Source organism: Nelumbo nucifera, chromosome 5, assembly GCF_055504915.1.
Source record: "Nelumbo nucifera cultivar China Antique chromosome 5, China Antique-T2T, whole genome shotgun sequence".
NCBI classification, from domain to species: Eukaryota; Viridiplantae; Streptophyta; class Magnoliopsida; order Proteales; family Nelumbonaceae; genus Nelumbo; species Nelumbo nucifera.
This window is the reverse complement of record NC_142653.1, coordinates 21,386,717-21,402,913: the sequence shown is the minus strand read 5'-3', so window position 1 is coordinate 21,402,913 and position 16,197 is coordinate 21,386,717. Positions and strand designations below refer to the sequence as shown.

General features: G+C 38.0%; 1 protein-coding gene across 2 annotated transcripts; it reads left to right on the top strand.

The window, feature by feature from the left end:
- Positions 1-1,628: 1,628 nt before the first annotated feature.
- On the top strand, positions 1,629-13,396 carry CHB3 (DNA-binding family protein). 2 transcript variants are annotated; one of them, XM_010256582.3, is made up of 7 exons: positions 1,629-2,499; positions 2,720-3,246; positions 10,695-11,342; positions 11,452-11,618; positions 11,707-12,290; positions 12,479-12,663; positions 12,764-13,396. In XM_010256582.3, exons 1-7 carry the CDS (start codon positions 1,992-1,994, stop codon positions 13,136-13,138), a joined length of 2,994 nt encoding a protein of 997 aa, XP_010254884.1. In that variant the 5' UTR covers positions 1,629-1,991; the 3' UTR covers positions 13,139-13,396. The 2 variants fall into 2 exon arrangements, with proteins under 2 accessions (XP_010254884.1, XP_010254885.1); XM_010256583.3 differs by having other exon boundaries at positions 1,682-2,499; positions 12,824-13,396.
- Positions 13,397-16,197: the final 2,801 nt, after the last annotated feature.

The following is a 16,197-nucleotide window of genomic DNA, read 5'->3' as shown; positions in this document are numbered from 1 at the left end:
GACCGTAAGAAGTCAAATAAACATATCATTTGAACATGGATTCCAAAAATCGGTGTGGATTCCAAAAATCAGGTCCAACCCGACCACCTAAACATATCATTTGAACATGGGATAATCGAATAAAATGTTGGATCAAGCCTTGGATTTTCTGGTATCATTACCAGGCCTACAAACAGGTGAGGGGTATAAACATTATGATTATAATTCTTATCCTTAACCAAATGGACTCTAAATGAAATGTTCTAAAAATACCATATATACATGCATACACACGCACACACATACTTTCATTGAAATGACCCAGCCTTCCTTTCTAAGTGATGAATCAATTGGTCTGACTGTTTGAGTCAACAACAGTTTAAAAACATTGACATGTGATATTCAGTTTATAAATAAAACATCATGTTTTGACTTTAGAAAGCCACTATTTCATGACATGTTTGAAATTCAAGGTTTGGCTATCGAGTTTGTGTTGATTTATGTGTTTGACAACGATATCAATAAAGACGCTCAAAATTATAATAGTCCAATGGCTTATCTAATGCATGCAAAGTGAAAAAGAAGGCATTTTTTAGTTTGGTAAATATTAGGCATTTTTTATTTTTCTTGGCTCATTGGACTCGTTAGTAAAAGACTACCAACAAGGCGACAAGCTAGTTAGCGCCCTTTAGGTACATGAGATTATAAATAAAGATACAATCCCAACTAATTAATGAGTTGATGACTAGATGACTAGATGGGATGTTGGCTAATGCATTATTTATTTATTTTTTTCTCTAAAAGTATCCATTTTACCCGTATGCCTATCAATTCATATGAAGATTTATTAAAATACCCTAATGGAACTTTTAACTTTTAGCTAACAAGGTTAAATTGAAAAGAGTAAAGTAGTCTTACTATGTAAATTCATCAGCTAGAGTGAAGTCAAGACGGGTAAATCTAACATTTTGAATTACACAAAAATATGCCATAACATGCCCTAATAATAGATTTGGTTATGTTGGGTCGGGTTTTGCCTATTTATAAAAAAAATAAAGTCCAAGTCCAAGCCCAACCCGACCATCAAGCCTTTTTCTTAAGTCCATGCTTGACCAAATAAAGCTTGAATCTTGAGCTTGAGCTTGAAACCCAATTTTTACATTAAAAGCCCTATTTACAATGTAATTTAATAAATTAGTATTATGTTATTTTGATAATAATTTAATAAATTGATAAACTAATTTCCATTTTCTGAATTATAATTTAGTATTTATTAATAATTTAATAAACTAATATATTATATGTTTTTTATTATATTTAATAGCATAGAGCCGGGCTTATTTGAGAAAGACTGAACTTGTGGGCCTGAAGTTTTGTCCAATCTTGAAAAATAATGAACTAGATTAGGCTAGCCATAGAGCTACCCGACCCATGAATTGGTCTACCTACAATTAGTAAAGGTAATTTAAGGGGAGGTAACTGCAGGATTTTTCAAAATTACAGGAGAGGCTTTTATTAAAGTGAAATCTTAGGGGAGATTTTGATGTTATCATAAGCCTTAGGGATGTCTTATGATTATTAGAAGCCTTATAGGAGATTTTTATATTTTACCTTTAATCGGAAGGGTGGGTAGGGAAATTAACCAGGTTACCAGGGAGAATTTTAATAACATCTTTAATAAGTGGAGCGTTGTAGTAATTGTGCAAGGGAGTTTCGCATCTGATTATGAATTCTGATCGGTTCGTATAACTCTCAATTTCGATGTTCTAGGTCAAGATCAGACGTTGCATATGTGAGAATCCAGGAATTCCAGAGTATTATCCTGGATGATCAGCGTAAGGAAATAGAAATGAACACATATTTCTCTTGTTTTTAGGCGAAATTGAGAGAGAGAGAGAGAGAGGGAGAGAGAGGTGCGCTGCGCGAAACTGCGAGTAGATGGATGAAAAAGGTTGTAGCTGAAGAAATGGGGTGTTTCTTTAAGGAAGAAGATCGTAATTCCCCTTGAAGTAATGGAGGAGAAAATTCGCGAGGGAGGAGCACCAGCAACAAATGCATCCACCACCACCTCCAGCATCACGGCATCAACTAAAACACCAGAAGTGGTGGCCGTAGAACAAGCCCCTAGAAGAAGGGCAGGTGCCCCTAAAAGAAAAGCCAACAGCCTCAACACATCCGGCCTCTCATCTACGCCTTCGAAGCGTTTAGCCAAGGAGAAACTCTTCGTTCCCCTTCCTCCAATCCACAACGGCCCCTGCACACGTGCGCGGCAAACTCCAAACAAGCTCGCCGCCGCCGCCGCCGCCGCCGCCGCTTCTGCTGCAACTACTGCCATTCCAGAGAAACTCACAGAGGATGTACCACTTGCCCCATCGTCTGCAGCTGGAGAAGTAGTTGCTCCTGCAGAAGAATCGAATGCGCCCAACGAATCCTGGCAGGCGTTAGAGCCGCTCCTCGATGCCGAGTTGGAAGCTGTCAAATCCCGCGATGCTAATGCTCATGTCATTCCCACGCATGCGGGTGAGTTGCAAAGCCTTAGATCAAGCCATTCCCCTCTCATTAACTCGATCGGTAAAACAAGTTCTGAAATTTAGGTTTTCGTTTCGAGAACCCGGAAACCATCTCAAATCCAGCTTTTCTAACATTGATTTTAGTTGAAAGTATATTTTTGCTTTATGGTTAGAGTCATAAAGCAGCTTATTTTCGTTGTTATTAATTATTCTTTTCTCTTCATTCATAGCTTGGTTTTCATGGAACAAAATTCATCCTCTTGAGGAGCGTGCCATGGCTTCTTTCTTCAATGGGAAGTCTGAGAAGCGGACACCTGATATATACATGGAAATACGAAATTGGATAATGAAGAAATTTCACACAGACCCGAAGACACATGTTGAATTGAAAGATCTATCGGACCTTTCTGTGGGAGAGTTGGATGCAAGGCAAGAAGTCCTGGAATTCTTGGATCATTGGGGCTTGATTAATTTTCATCCATTCCCGCCAACAGATTCTGTTATGGCCAATGCCGAGGCAGATGGAGCTGTGAAGACAGCTTCTTTGATTGAGAAACTGTATCGGTTTGAAACAGTTCAGTTCTGTCCACCAGTCGGTCCTAGGACAGATTTGTCCACACCATCCATGCCACCTCGGTTCTTTCCAGAGTCTGCCATTGCTGATGACCTAGTGACGCCAGAGGGGCCTGCAGTAGAGTACCATTGCAACTCTTGCTCGGCTGATTGCTCTCGCAAGCGTTACCATTGCCAAAAGCAGGTTGGCTTATTTCCTGATAATTGATGTTTCTGTACTCGAAATGCAAATTATAGATATAAAATAACCTTAAATTGGATAAAAGAAATACCACCATTGTGTTAGCTGGAGATATTTACCAAAAAAGTCATCAGGAGATATGAATATAGTAATGAACACCACGTACACAAGGTGCACATAAGATATATAAACCAAAGTTTCTGGTATTTATATGCTCTAATTGCTTGGCCCTGCTCTTATGGATGGACTCCTAAAATTCCAAGAATGATAATTCCTATTAGTTACGGACCTTATGTCTGATTGTGTAGTTTTTTCATTGCTGCTTTATTCTCTGCATTTTTTAATGCTTGGATAGTGGACTAATATATTAACAGTTCTTTTCCTTTGTTTTTTTGTTATATATATATATATATATTTTTGTCAGCATATTAGGCTTCTATATGCACCGTATTGCAAGTGGTGTCCCTAGAGGCTAGAACAGCATCTTGTCAATTCTGGAGCCTTGTAGCTTTCTAATGATGGAGGATGGGTTGACCTCATTCCATTGTGGTTTTTAAGTCTCTTTTTTTCCAAAAAAATTGTAGTTTTAAAACCATAGCCTCATATGCACTCTAAATCTCTCTCTTAATAAGCTTGTTTTGTGTGTTTAATACAGAATGGTTTTGGTTTAATAAGAAGACACTTTGATGTGGGAAAAAAAGGAATGTTGAAATATATGAATGGATTATTCCATGGAGTTCTCAAGATATATCCCTTTAAATCCAAGTTTGCCAAGATTCTAGAAATTAAAATCATAGAACTGTCTTGGGACATTCAAAAGTCAACAGTCCAAGGCTTGGCCTTGAGGCAAGTTTTAGTCATAGTTTTCAAGATGCTGAGGCAAGGCTAGGCGATGGGAGGCACCTTGTCGGGATTTTTCTTTTTGGAATAAAAATCATGAATTTTATAGTAACTCCCTAGGTTCCATAGCAAGCAGCAACCATCTTTCATTATTAATTGTCTATAATATTTATGACAACGTATAAACTTCATTTAAAACATATGAAATCAACATATTCATGAAAAAATGGAAGAATGAAAAGAAATTTCAAAAAATAGATGGCTTGAGCCTCTATTTTTGTCCTAGGAATAGAAGAAGAAGAAAATCAATATGTGTTGATTGGAAAAAAAATTGAGTTCTTCCATGTTTATTGGTTCAGGTTTTGAAGTCTATAAAGGTTCAAGATAGTATACATCTTCACATCTTCATTGAACCCTAACAAATAAGAAAAATAATAAAAAGAACTTAATATTTTAACTCAAACTGAATAATTTATTTTAATAATGTCTGCTTTATTATTATAATCCCAAAAAATTAAGAATAGAAGAGTATCCAACAGCACTGTGTAAAAAATATCTTGGCGATTAAGTGAGGTGACCCTCCATGAGTACCTTATTGTCTAGGCATCACTTTACATGTTAAGCTGCCTTCGCATTACCTGATTGTCATAGCTAGGTAGTATATCCTAGAAGTAGTCTCTATTTTATATGACAGTGGATTGTTCTTGTATCATTTGGTATAGCAATAGCAGTCATGCCTTTGCTGGGTTATTTTGTTTTTCATTTGATTGATAGCAGCATATTTGCATTTTATTGGATGGTTGCAAGAAATTATTGTGACTATGTGAGCTCATGAAAACCATATCACCCAGGCATGCACTTACTGGGTTATTTGGTTTATTGACTTTATTCTTTGACCTATATTATGTCTGGGTTTTTTTAGAGGCCACAAGAAAGTGTTGTGGTTTTGTGAACTTGTCGCTCCACATGTTAGGTTGCCTTTGTATTTCTTGATATTCCTAGTAAGGTACTGGATCCTAGAGGTAGTCTTCATTTTATCATATGATAGCGGTTACTTCATGTATCATTTGATACAATTCTAGCCATCCCTAGGCCCTTTTTCCCCTAGTCTTTCTTTTATTTCTAACTTCTATGTTCCATTTTCTGTATCTGGTATATAATCAATTTGGTGTATCCAACATATACTGCTATCTAGAACCAATATTGCATCTGTCCAGGTTTTGTTTTTGTCATCACTCACCAATGTTTTAAATGTAGAGGTGCCAAGGCATGAGGCAATGCACTGGGATCTTCTAATGCATGAGATGTAAGCATCATTAGATCTTATGATTTGAAGAAAAATGAGCTAAAATGAGAAAGTAGAAGTTTGTAGAAAAAATGATTTTAATTTTGTATAAGAATGTATAGATGAATAAAGTTGTTGTTGTTTGGTCTAATGGTAAAATATCAGGCTGACAAGTGTGAGAATGTGGGTTCAAGTTTGATAACAGCCACTTTGTATAAAAAATGGCAAGGGTTAGGTTTGTATCCAGTCTACCCCTTCGAAGATCCTAGATAGTTGGGACCAACATTGATTAATGGCCTTCTTTATGTATAGGTGAATAATCACATGAACAAGGAATAAAAAATGGTAAAAGTTTTCTTACAAATCCTTTTGAAAAGTTAGAAGACTTCTAATACAGATTTCTTTTTCATTGTTAACAAGATCAAAACATCTTATTAAAGAGAGGAGTTGTAAATACAAAAGATCTTCCACCATTAGACATAAGAGGAAGACCAAAAAAACAGAAATTACAACCACAGGCTGACCAAGTAAAAAACATTTTTTTTTTTATGACTAAGTTGACTCCAAATCCCACTACAGAGTATATCTTCCAACTCCCTTAGCAAGGGCATTTCAGTAATGAATTCACTGATCTAGGAATCCATGAACAAGCTGTTTTTTCTTTCGTTTTTTTGATCAACCTTGAACAAGCTGTTCACTCTAGCAGCCAATGTTATTACCTTCCTTACATGGTTTCAGAGTGCCCAAGCCATTTGCAAGTGATCTTATTCACATTATAAGCACTGCGAGGTCTCCTACTAGTTCTCAAACTTTATAACAAGAATAAAACCTCTGCCTCTATGGCACTTGCCTCTCCAATATTGCTAGAATAAATGCAATTGCATCTCCCTGATGGTTCCTGAAAGCTCCATTAGTGCTTGATGGTTCATGGTTACCAAAATAGTAGCCATCCAAATTGGATTGTTGCAGTTCCAATTCGTGCCCCAAGAAGCACCATATCATTTTAAAAGGAGAAGACAAGTGGGCCTGCATTTGAACTCATTAATGGCCTTCAAATATCAAGCTAGTTTGTTAGTGGACTTCTAACAACTAATTTGTTAGTGAGTTTCCAACAACTAGTTTCATTAAATGCTCCAATTGCTAGTTTTTTCATTTAATGCTTTGCTCCAACAACTAGTTTTTGTTCTCTACATAAAGCTTTTTAATATCAAGTTAGAGGCAATCAAGTTTTTCCCTTTGTTTTGAGAAGCCTAGAGTTTTCTTTTGAGAGTTGAGAGAGTCCTCTCTTGGGTAAGTGTAGTGCTTTAAAAGCGCAAGGTGAGGCACGTGCCTTTTTTAAGCAAGGCGCAAAAATAAAAAAATGCTAAAAAATAAAAAAAACCAAAAAAATTCAAAACAATGCAAAAAAATAAGCTTTAAATTTTCAAGCATGTAAAGCTTTAATAAAAAAATATAAGCTTTAAATTTTAAAATAAATGTTTTAAAAAACCTATTATCTAAAATTAAAATACATAAACATAACATGTAAAGCACATTCAAATGTGAATTTAAAAATAAAATCAAACATATAAAACATTTTCAAGCATGTAAAGCCCACAATCTCTATTTTTCCTCAATTGCATTACTTAAAGTAGCTAATGTGATGTAAAACATATTACATTCCTGATTCTACAAGCTGCTTTTGTGCCATGCCCCCCGAGGCAAGCTCAAACAAGTCCATGTTAGGGTCCTAAATTCTTATTTCTCACACAAAAAATAATGACTTTATAATTTTAATTTCTTTTTAAGAAATATTTTAGTAGGATGAATGAATGAACAACATTACCAAAAAAGTGTCAAACTTTCAAAAGGCGCATGCCTGGGCTAAGGCGCAAGGCGCATCAGGCGTGTGCCTTTTGAAAGGGCTGTGCCTAGGACTTGGGCGAGGCGCCTACCCTAAAATGTGCCTCGCCTGTGCGCCTAGGCGCACCTTTTAAATCACTGGGTGAGTGAGTCCCCAACCTTGTTGCCTCATTGTAGTCCATCTCATATTAGTGAAATTCCATCCAATTTTCTTATTTTTTTTCTATTTCTTTTGAGCAAATTTCTTATTCTTTCTTCATACTTGAGCTGCATCAATTGGTATTAGAGCGAGTCGAGTTAGAGCTTGTAATTTCATTGCTCTACTCTCTTTCCTCATCCAAAAATAGTGTTCAGTTATAGAAAATAGGTCAAACGACACCCCAATTTTGGCAGTGGATTTTTTAATAAATTGGATTGTGCCATATATCATTAGAAAGCTCTTTGAGTCTATTTTCTAATGCAACAAACGGTTAGTCAACTGGAGTTCTCTACTTAAAGTTATGAACAAAAGAAAATCGATGAAGCTGATTGCACATCCAAGTCTTCCAAAGAAGTGAGATACCATGCCAAGATGCTGACCTAAGAATCAACACAGTGCTCTAGTTCAAAATTCTCATCTTTGTAAAGAAATGAATGATCTCAAGAATGGTTACAAAAACCTATAATGCATGATGAAGGAGATGTTACGAATGCTTCCCAAATAAGTTCCTAAGAATAACTATATTTCTCCAACCTTGTCTATGGGGAAAGCTTTGGAAGATTGCAATGACAATCTTATGTGGCCTTTTTCATTAACAATGTCAAATGCAGAAGAGTACATTGACTGGGATAGTTCTCCAAAGTTTGATGAAGAATTTATTACTTATGTGGAATCTTTTATTATTTGTAATCAATTTCAAAGTGATGGAGATAACATTGACTGGGATTGTCCTCTAAAGTTTGATGAAGAGTCTATTAGCTATGAGGAATCTTCTATTGTTCATGATCAATTTCAAAGTGATGGAGATAATACTCATCAAGTAGGAGATTTTGACTATATCTTTTTCATGCAATTGTATGAGGACCCTTATTGGCAGCCATTTTCTCAAAGGTTAAAATTGGTTGTTGAAGGAAGAATTGGGTTATTTAAAGTACAAGAAACATGCATCAATAGTTAGGAGACATGATGGAGTAATTCCAATCCATATCGGAGGTTTACACCATCAATTGCCTGTCAAAGGATCAGTAACAAAGAAATGTAGTGAAGGCATGATAGTAAATCATTTTTTTGAAGTTGTTAAAACTCGAGGACGAGTTCTTTTCAAGAGGGGGAGATTGATACAGTCCAAGTTCAAGCCTAAGAAGCACCATATCGTTTTAAAAGGAGAAGACAAGTGGGCTTACATTTGAACTCATAAATGGGTTTCCAATATCCAACTAGTTTGTTAGTCTACTTCTAACAACTAGTTTGTTAGTGGGTTTCTAATGACTAGCTTTATGAAATGCTCCAACAACTGGTTTTTGTTTTTTATATGAAACCTTGTAGTCTCAAGCTAGAGGCAATCAAGTTCTTCCCTTTGTTTTGAGAAGCCTAGATTTTTTTTTTTTTGAGAGTTGTGAGAGTCCTCTCTTGGGTGAGTGAGTCCCCAACCTTGTTGTCTCATTGTACTCCATCCTCATATTAGTGAAGTTCCATCTAATTTCCTTCTTTTTTCTATTTCTCTTGAGCAAATTTCTTCTTCTTCTTTCTTCATACTTGAGCTACATCAGGTTTTAGTTGGCCATATAGTGGAGAGGTCCACTCCCCATGAATGTGGTGCTTTGCCTGAACAAAAGTTTCTACTTCATGCCATAGTCTAAGCATTGAATCAATGGGAATCCCCCAAATTCTTTCTTTTGGAGAAAAGGTAATGAAGTCAAAAAACTGAAATCGTAGCAGAGATACAAAAGAATCCCCTGATCTCGTATACAGCGAGGAACTGCATAATCAAAGTAAAAGACTTTCCAAGTATACAAAAAATAATCTTTAAGAGTCAACTTTCAGATCATTTGTGTATCAACAGAAAAGCAATTTTGGAAAGATATGCCCCTGGGCCTGGGTTACTTGACAACCAACAACCAAGAGAAAAAACAGTTGCAACAATCATTCTTATCCCTTCATCTTTCTCAAGGAACCATTCTACTAAAAGCTTAACCTATCAGGTGAAGTCCCTGAATAGGTTTTTATTCTCTAACAGGCCCTTCACGCGAAAGCCCATTGGGCTTGAAGCATGGGCAAGCACAAGCCCATCCATACCTTGTGCTGAAATTTAATTAATTATAATGAGGACAATGAGGATCGAACACTAGACCACTCCAAGTAATCTTGCCCCTCCTGTTTAGTCCTGCAATGGAACTTGACAGATCTAGGAACACCCAGCTGATTTTTAAAGACTTCAAAAAGAAAGACGAGTTCTTAACGCTGCTAAGGTTATAATTTAAAAAAGATGGTCCATCAACTCCAAGCTGTGGTTACAGAAACCAACATGTGGAATTTCTGACCTTCTCTTGAGTACCTTAGGCAAGAACTTCTCTAATACAGCAGTTCAGGCCATAAAAGAGACCCTAGAGGACACCAGTGTCCCAAATTGCACGGAAAATGGTTGCCTTCAATAGTTGTCAACTGCCTTGCAAAAAATTTAACAGAAAACTGACCTGATCTTTCCCACTTCCAAATGCTTTTGTCAGGCATTCTGGCATGCAGATGATGATTTTGAAGCTTCAACAGCAGGTTTGCTACCTTCAAAAGCTCCCAGCCATGAAGATTACCGTGAAACGTAGGGGTCCATAACTCCATACCATCTCATTACCCATCCTTTCATAGCTATGCAGCAAAATTATCTCATTTTCATCTGTCATAAAGATGTTTGGGAAGGGGAAGGGGATTGAGGAGCCTTAAGTCACACTATGTATCCAACCAAAGCCAAACTTTATCTTCTACATTTTACATGATTCCGGATAGAAAAGATTTAAAAAGATTTCTCCTAGTTGTATTACTTAGCTAGTGTGATTTTTTTTTGACAGATAAGTAGCTGGTGTGATGCCGACTATCTTGAGTTCCTAATCCTAGGAGATTGGTCCTGCATCTTTGTAAAGGCTCTTGAGGCAAGCCAAAGCAAGTCTATGCGGGGACTTGATGTAGCTCCTCCAAAAAGAATAGCAAAATGTATATTTAAAAAAGATGAGCACCTTTTAAAAGGGGCTGTGCTAGGGTGCATGCTTTGAAATGCACCTCTCCTGTGCACCTTTCTTGTACTTAAATTTCTCTTCTTTAATAAAAGTTCAGTTACTGATAAAAAAAAGAAATGCACCTCTCCTGTGCACCTAGGTTCACCTTTGAAAACACTGATTGCACCTTGAATTCAGTATGATAAAAGAGTTTCAAAACATCTTACACTTTATTTTCATTCTCATTTCTCTTTGATACATAATCATTTCATGCTCTGACTATGTTTGTTTCATGCAGGCAGATTTCGACTTATGTCCTGACTGCTATAATAATGGTAAGTTTGATTCTGGCATGTCCACTGCTGATTTCATTCTCATGGAGCCTGCTGAAGCTCCTGGTGTAAGTGGGGGAAGCTGGACAGATCAGGAGACCCTCCTCCTTCTTGAAGCCCTGGAGCTTTATGGAGAAAATTGGAATGAGATTGCTGAGCATGTTGCCACAAAAACTAAAGCCCAATGTATCTTGCATTTTGTTCAAATGCCAATTGAGGATACCTTTTTGGAAGGTAAAGATGAACTTGATGCCAGTGTACAGGGCAACAATGATCCAGGTTTGACCAATAATGATTCATCTGCCTTAAAAGATGACCATGAAGCAACAGAGAGCAAAAGTGCAGCCAATGAAGAGCAGCCTATTTCTTCTCCAGTGGACACGTTGAAACCAAAAGATGAGGAGAACAAAGATATAGCAAATGAGGATAAACCCTTTTCTTCCTCAGCATATGTGCCAAAGCCAAAAGATGCAAGTGATGTAAAGGTATCTGTGGAAGCGAGTGCTAATTGTGCAATAAATGCTCTGAAGGAAGCATTCCAGGCTGTTGGTTCTGTCCTAGGACCTGAAGGGTCACTTTCATTTGCTGAAGCAGGGAATCCAGTCATGGCACTGGTATGTTGAATGCATCCCCATGCATCTCCTGGAATATAAGTCATGTGTTTGATGGACTTGTTTATGCATTTGATTTGGCTTTTAAACTTACTCTTCTTTCTCTTTGCAGGTAGCATTTTTAGCAGGTCTGGTGGAACCTGATGTTGCTGTGGCTTCAGCTCGGGGTTCACTGAAGGCAATATCTGAGGAGTCTCCTGGCATTCAGATGGCTACAAGGCACTGCTTTCTTCTTGAAGACCCTATTGAGGACAAGAAGGAACCCCCTGTCCCCGAGTGGTGTGTGTGACTTGAAAATACATACCATTATGGTTTATTTTAATGGCAAATTGGATTGCTAGGTCTAACTACTCTTTTGGAACTGCAGCACTCCCACAGAAACGGTTGATGTAGAGGCTCAGAAGGACCAGAACCAGAAAGAGGAACAGCAGATAAAAGAAAATTCCATGCCAGCACAAGAAGGTGTTGATGCCTCAAAGGAGTGCATCAACAAGAAAATTGAGGATGCAGTTCCAAAAGAGGAAAATGTGGTTTCTTCTGGTACAAGTGCGAGGAAATCACTTGCTGCAAATGAATCAGGTGATGGAGGTACTCAGGAGGTGGTAGCACCCACTACTCAAGAGGAAGTCACATCTAGTGCTAAGGAGGTTGAACCTTGTACCGAGGGCGAGGAGGGACTTGAACCCAGTAATGCAAAGGAATCGAGTGACCTCACTTTGCCTGGGCAGGATGTGTCAAACACTGTTACAGGATCAGATCATAAAGCTTTGCCAACAGAGGTTTCACCGAATTTGGTGAATGAATCAGGTGGTGCAGTGTCAGAAGGGATCACTCAAGGTAAAGAGGTGGGAAAGGTTGCAGAGATGGAATTAGATTCAGTTACTGCAGAAGAAAAAGAGCCTCAGCAACCAGTTTCAAATAATTCAATGGTTGAAACTGGAGCTAAGACAGGTTTGTAATATAGAGCTTAGGTAGTTTTGAAAGTTGATAAATTTACAAATTGCATATTTTGATATTTTTAGGAGCTTGGGTGCTGCATAGAAGGCCTTGGCCATGTTTCAGCAAGCAGTATTTCTAATCATGTTTCTTCTTTATGCTTTCATCCATCTTATGATTTCTCACATGTGAAACTAATACAGAAGTGGTAGAAGGTCAAGCTGAGAAGAATAGTAACTTGGCAGAATCCAAAGATGACCATAATATAGATAAAATAAAGCGGGCTGCCATTACTGCTCTTTCAGCTGCTGTCGTGAAGGCAAAGATTCTTGCAAACCAGGAAGAAGACCAAATCCGGCAGCTTGCTATGTTGCTGGTTGAAAAGCAGGTATCCTTTTTTGCTCTCTCTCTCTCTCTCTCTCTCTCTCTCTCTGTGCATGCATGTGTGTACTGTGTAGTCTTTACGTTGGAGGTTCCTTCTACTGCAGTTGCATAAGCTGGAGACCAAGTTGTCTTTCTTTGCTGAGATGGAAAATGTGATAATGAAGGTTAGGGAACAAATGGACCGTTCAAGGCAGAGGCTTTACCATGAAAGGGCACAGATAATTGCAGCCCGACTTGGTTTACCTGCTTCCTCATCTAGACCAATACCGCCATCATTACCTAACAATAAAATTGCGATGGGCTATGCAAACTCAATGCCAAGGCCGCTGCCGAGCATGACTTCTTCAAAGCCACCAATTAGGAGAACGATGGTGACATCAGCTCCTCTGCTGTCAGGCTCATCTGTTCCCAGTACTGTCACAGGAAATTTAAGAAGTCCTCCAAATCAAGATAAAGTTTCTTCAGTAGGAACAAATTAATAATAGTCTTTAGTCAAGGACATTCTATTGTAATTTTGTTCATTCTTATACGTCAGCTAAATGGGGTTACAATCTATTACCAAGTAAACACTATCTTGTTGAGAAACCATGTGGAAAATTTTAGATGGGGATTCTGATTCTAGAGTCTAGACCTGTACTTGTGGATTATATCTTGATGGCTATGATCCACCCTATGGTGGGTTGTATTTTAACCCAAATGATCTCCTTGGCTAGAAACAAAGTTAGTCTTTAATTTCATCTGTCCCACTTATTGTATTTGTACCACAAACGCTGTCAACTATTTTTGCCCCCTCAGGTTTCGATTCCACCTTGCTCGTTATGTAGGTGTTTGCCATGATGCTGTTGCTTTAGAGATGTTTTTTGAGAAAGTATTGAATTTGGCAGCAACGACCGTTTTCCGAGAAAGTATTGAATTTGGCGTTTTTTTACACCACACTTTCTCGATTTTCAAGGTATGGTATGATAAAAAAAAAAGAGGCCATTTTTTATTTTATGTGGTGCCTTTATGGCGCCATTTTCTTGTTAAACACCGCCTATATCTTCTAGCAGTCCGGGCCTACACACACACGTGGGGAAAATTTATTGCTGATCAAGTCAAATTGGGAGCTTGCCTATTTCCTCCAGAGATGTTTAATTTTACAGTTCACATGTCCTCTCAGTAAAGGTGGTTTTCACAACTAATACCATTTTCTTGAATATTTAAATTTTTAAAGAAAACCTTATTATATTATAATTTATAAAAGAATGTTCATTTTTTGGTAATCTAAAAGAAGGCTCGTTTCGCGACTCCGGATCAGCTACGTACTTATCCATCATCATTTAATGAAAACCTGTGTGTATGCAGATCAAGTGCAATTTTGCAAAGAAAAAAAAAAGGAACAAGGCCTCCAATAACATATTTTTATTCTAAAAAAACTCGAGGAAAAAAATCCTATCGTATTATCTTTCCTTCTTACATAGCGTTTGGTGAGAGAGAATCCTGTGCCAAACGGGATTGTAATTGCATTGCAATTTGCGGATCGAATCCATAACAATGCAGCTGCTTGATGCAGTCCACGAGATCCAAGATTGCAACGAGATTGTGCACCCCGACCCTCAGCGAGATTGCACGACAAGTCCAAATGCAACGAGGCCAGAAAGAACCAACGATATTGGAAAGAAGGCTAACTGGCTAAGGGCAGGACAGGCGTAAGATCACGCTCAAGGTCCACCAGAAGAGCAGGTTTGAGACCTGCGAGGTTTATAGGAGCGAGATCGCCTCGCTAACAAGTGCTGCAACACCGTTATCATGTCAGAATCAACCTGAGATCACAAGCTCAACAACGACCAGGTTGCAAGATTACACCCTTTACTTTGCCATCTCATTCTGTTGTCACCGAGATTTCGATTAAAAGATCATCTGACTCACACAGATTGGTTTTCAAACACCTTTCCCCTATCAGTTTACCTTCTTAGCTAATGCTTGTACATTCATTTCAACCACTCTTTTGTTTATTTATTTTGGTATAATGTTTTGGATGCCAAAATTATAAACCTTTTCTCTCGGCTTTATTAAGATAAACTGAACCTTGTACCATACAACTTTTGTTGAATTGAATCGAGTATTACTTTTTCCCCTTAGGCACTATCTTCTTCCTCTTTTCTCTTGTTGAATCTATTTTCAGGCCACAACTATCCTTAGTGTCGTTTTGCTGCTTCAGCCATTGATTGTTGCAATGTCTCTGGTGGCAATTGGGCGGGTTGGGTTTGGGTTGAGTTTCAACACAACCCGTCTAACCTGCCAATCCGCTAACGACCCATTTAGTTTAAATTAAATGGGTTGGTTCGACCCAAATCCACCTGGACCCAACCCAATCCATCCAATCCATTAAATTTTTAATTCATTAAAACACAGTACAGAAATTATATAATGAAGAGAAGTTACAGAAAAACAGAAATTATAAAAAATACAGAAAATGCAAAAAGCTAACACAAATTATAGAAATAAATAACATAAAATTACAAAAAAATATTAATAAACAAAAATTATAACAAAACAGAAATTGCAAGAAAATATAACAGAAATTATAAAAACATAAAAAATGAAGATAAATAGCAAAAATTATAGAAAAAATCATAGAAACTGTGAAAAAGCTAACAAAAAACATGGAAGATGAAAAGATAGAAATTGTAGAGAAAATACAAAAATTATAAAAAAAACACAGGAAATACTCTTCAAGGAGACCTTCGCCGGATGCACATCGGCAGCTGGGAGGACCTCGGTCCGCGAACTAGAGAACGAAGAGGAAAACCTGCCAAAGCGACTTCGGCTCGAAGAACGGATATACTTCACCGAGAACGATGCGTGCGGGATCCAGTACCCTCATGATGATGCCCCAGTGGTGAAGCTAAGAATTAATGACTTTGAGGTAAAGCGCATCTTGGTGGACTAAGGTAGCTCAACAATATACTCTTCAAGGAGACATTTGACAAATTACAGTTATAGCAGAACGACCTGAAACCAGATACACCTATGATAGGGTTCAACGGCAAGGTCAGACCTCTTGGTCGAATTACGGTACCTGTGTAAGCCGACACGTGGCCAAACATTGTGCGATTCGAGCACACGTTTCTGGTAGTTGCTACTCCCTCCCCCTACAACGCCATAGTAGGTCGATCTATCATGCATGTTTTACGTGCGATAGTATCCACTTACTATTTAGCAATGAAATTCCTAACTGATTACGGAGTGGGAGTAGTGCAAGGTGACCAGCTCGAATCCCGCAAGTGCTACGTGTCTGCCTTGAAAGGGAAAGCAAAGCTAGTAGAGGATGTCGAGCTCGAGCGACCAATATAATATCCCGACGAACGAGCTGACCCGAAAGAAGAGACGGTCCACATACCGGTCTCTACCGTCGAACCGGTCAAGACCCTTCAGATCGATGCCTCGATTAGCGAACCACTCCAAACTCGCTAGTAAGTTTTTTACTTGAAAATTTAGATATTTTTGCTTGGTCCGCGGTAGAAATGCCCAAAATTGATCCAAAAATTATAACTTA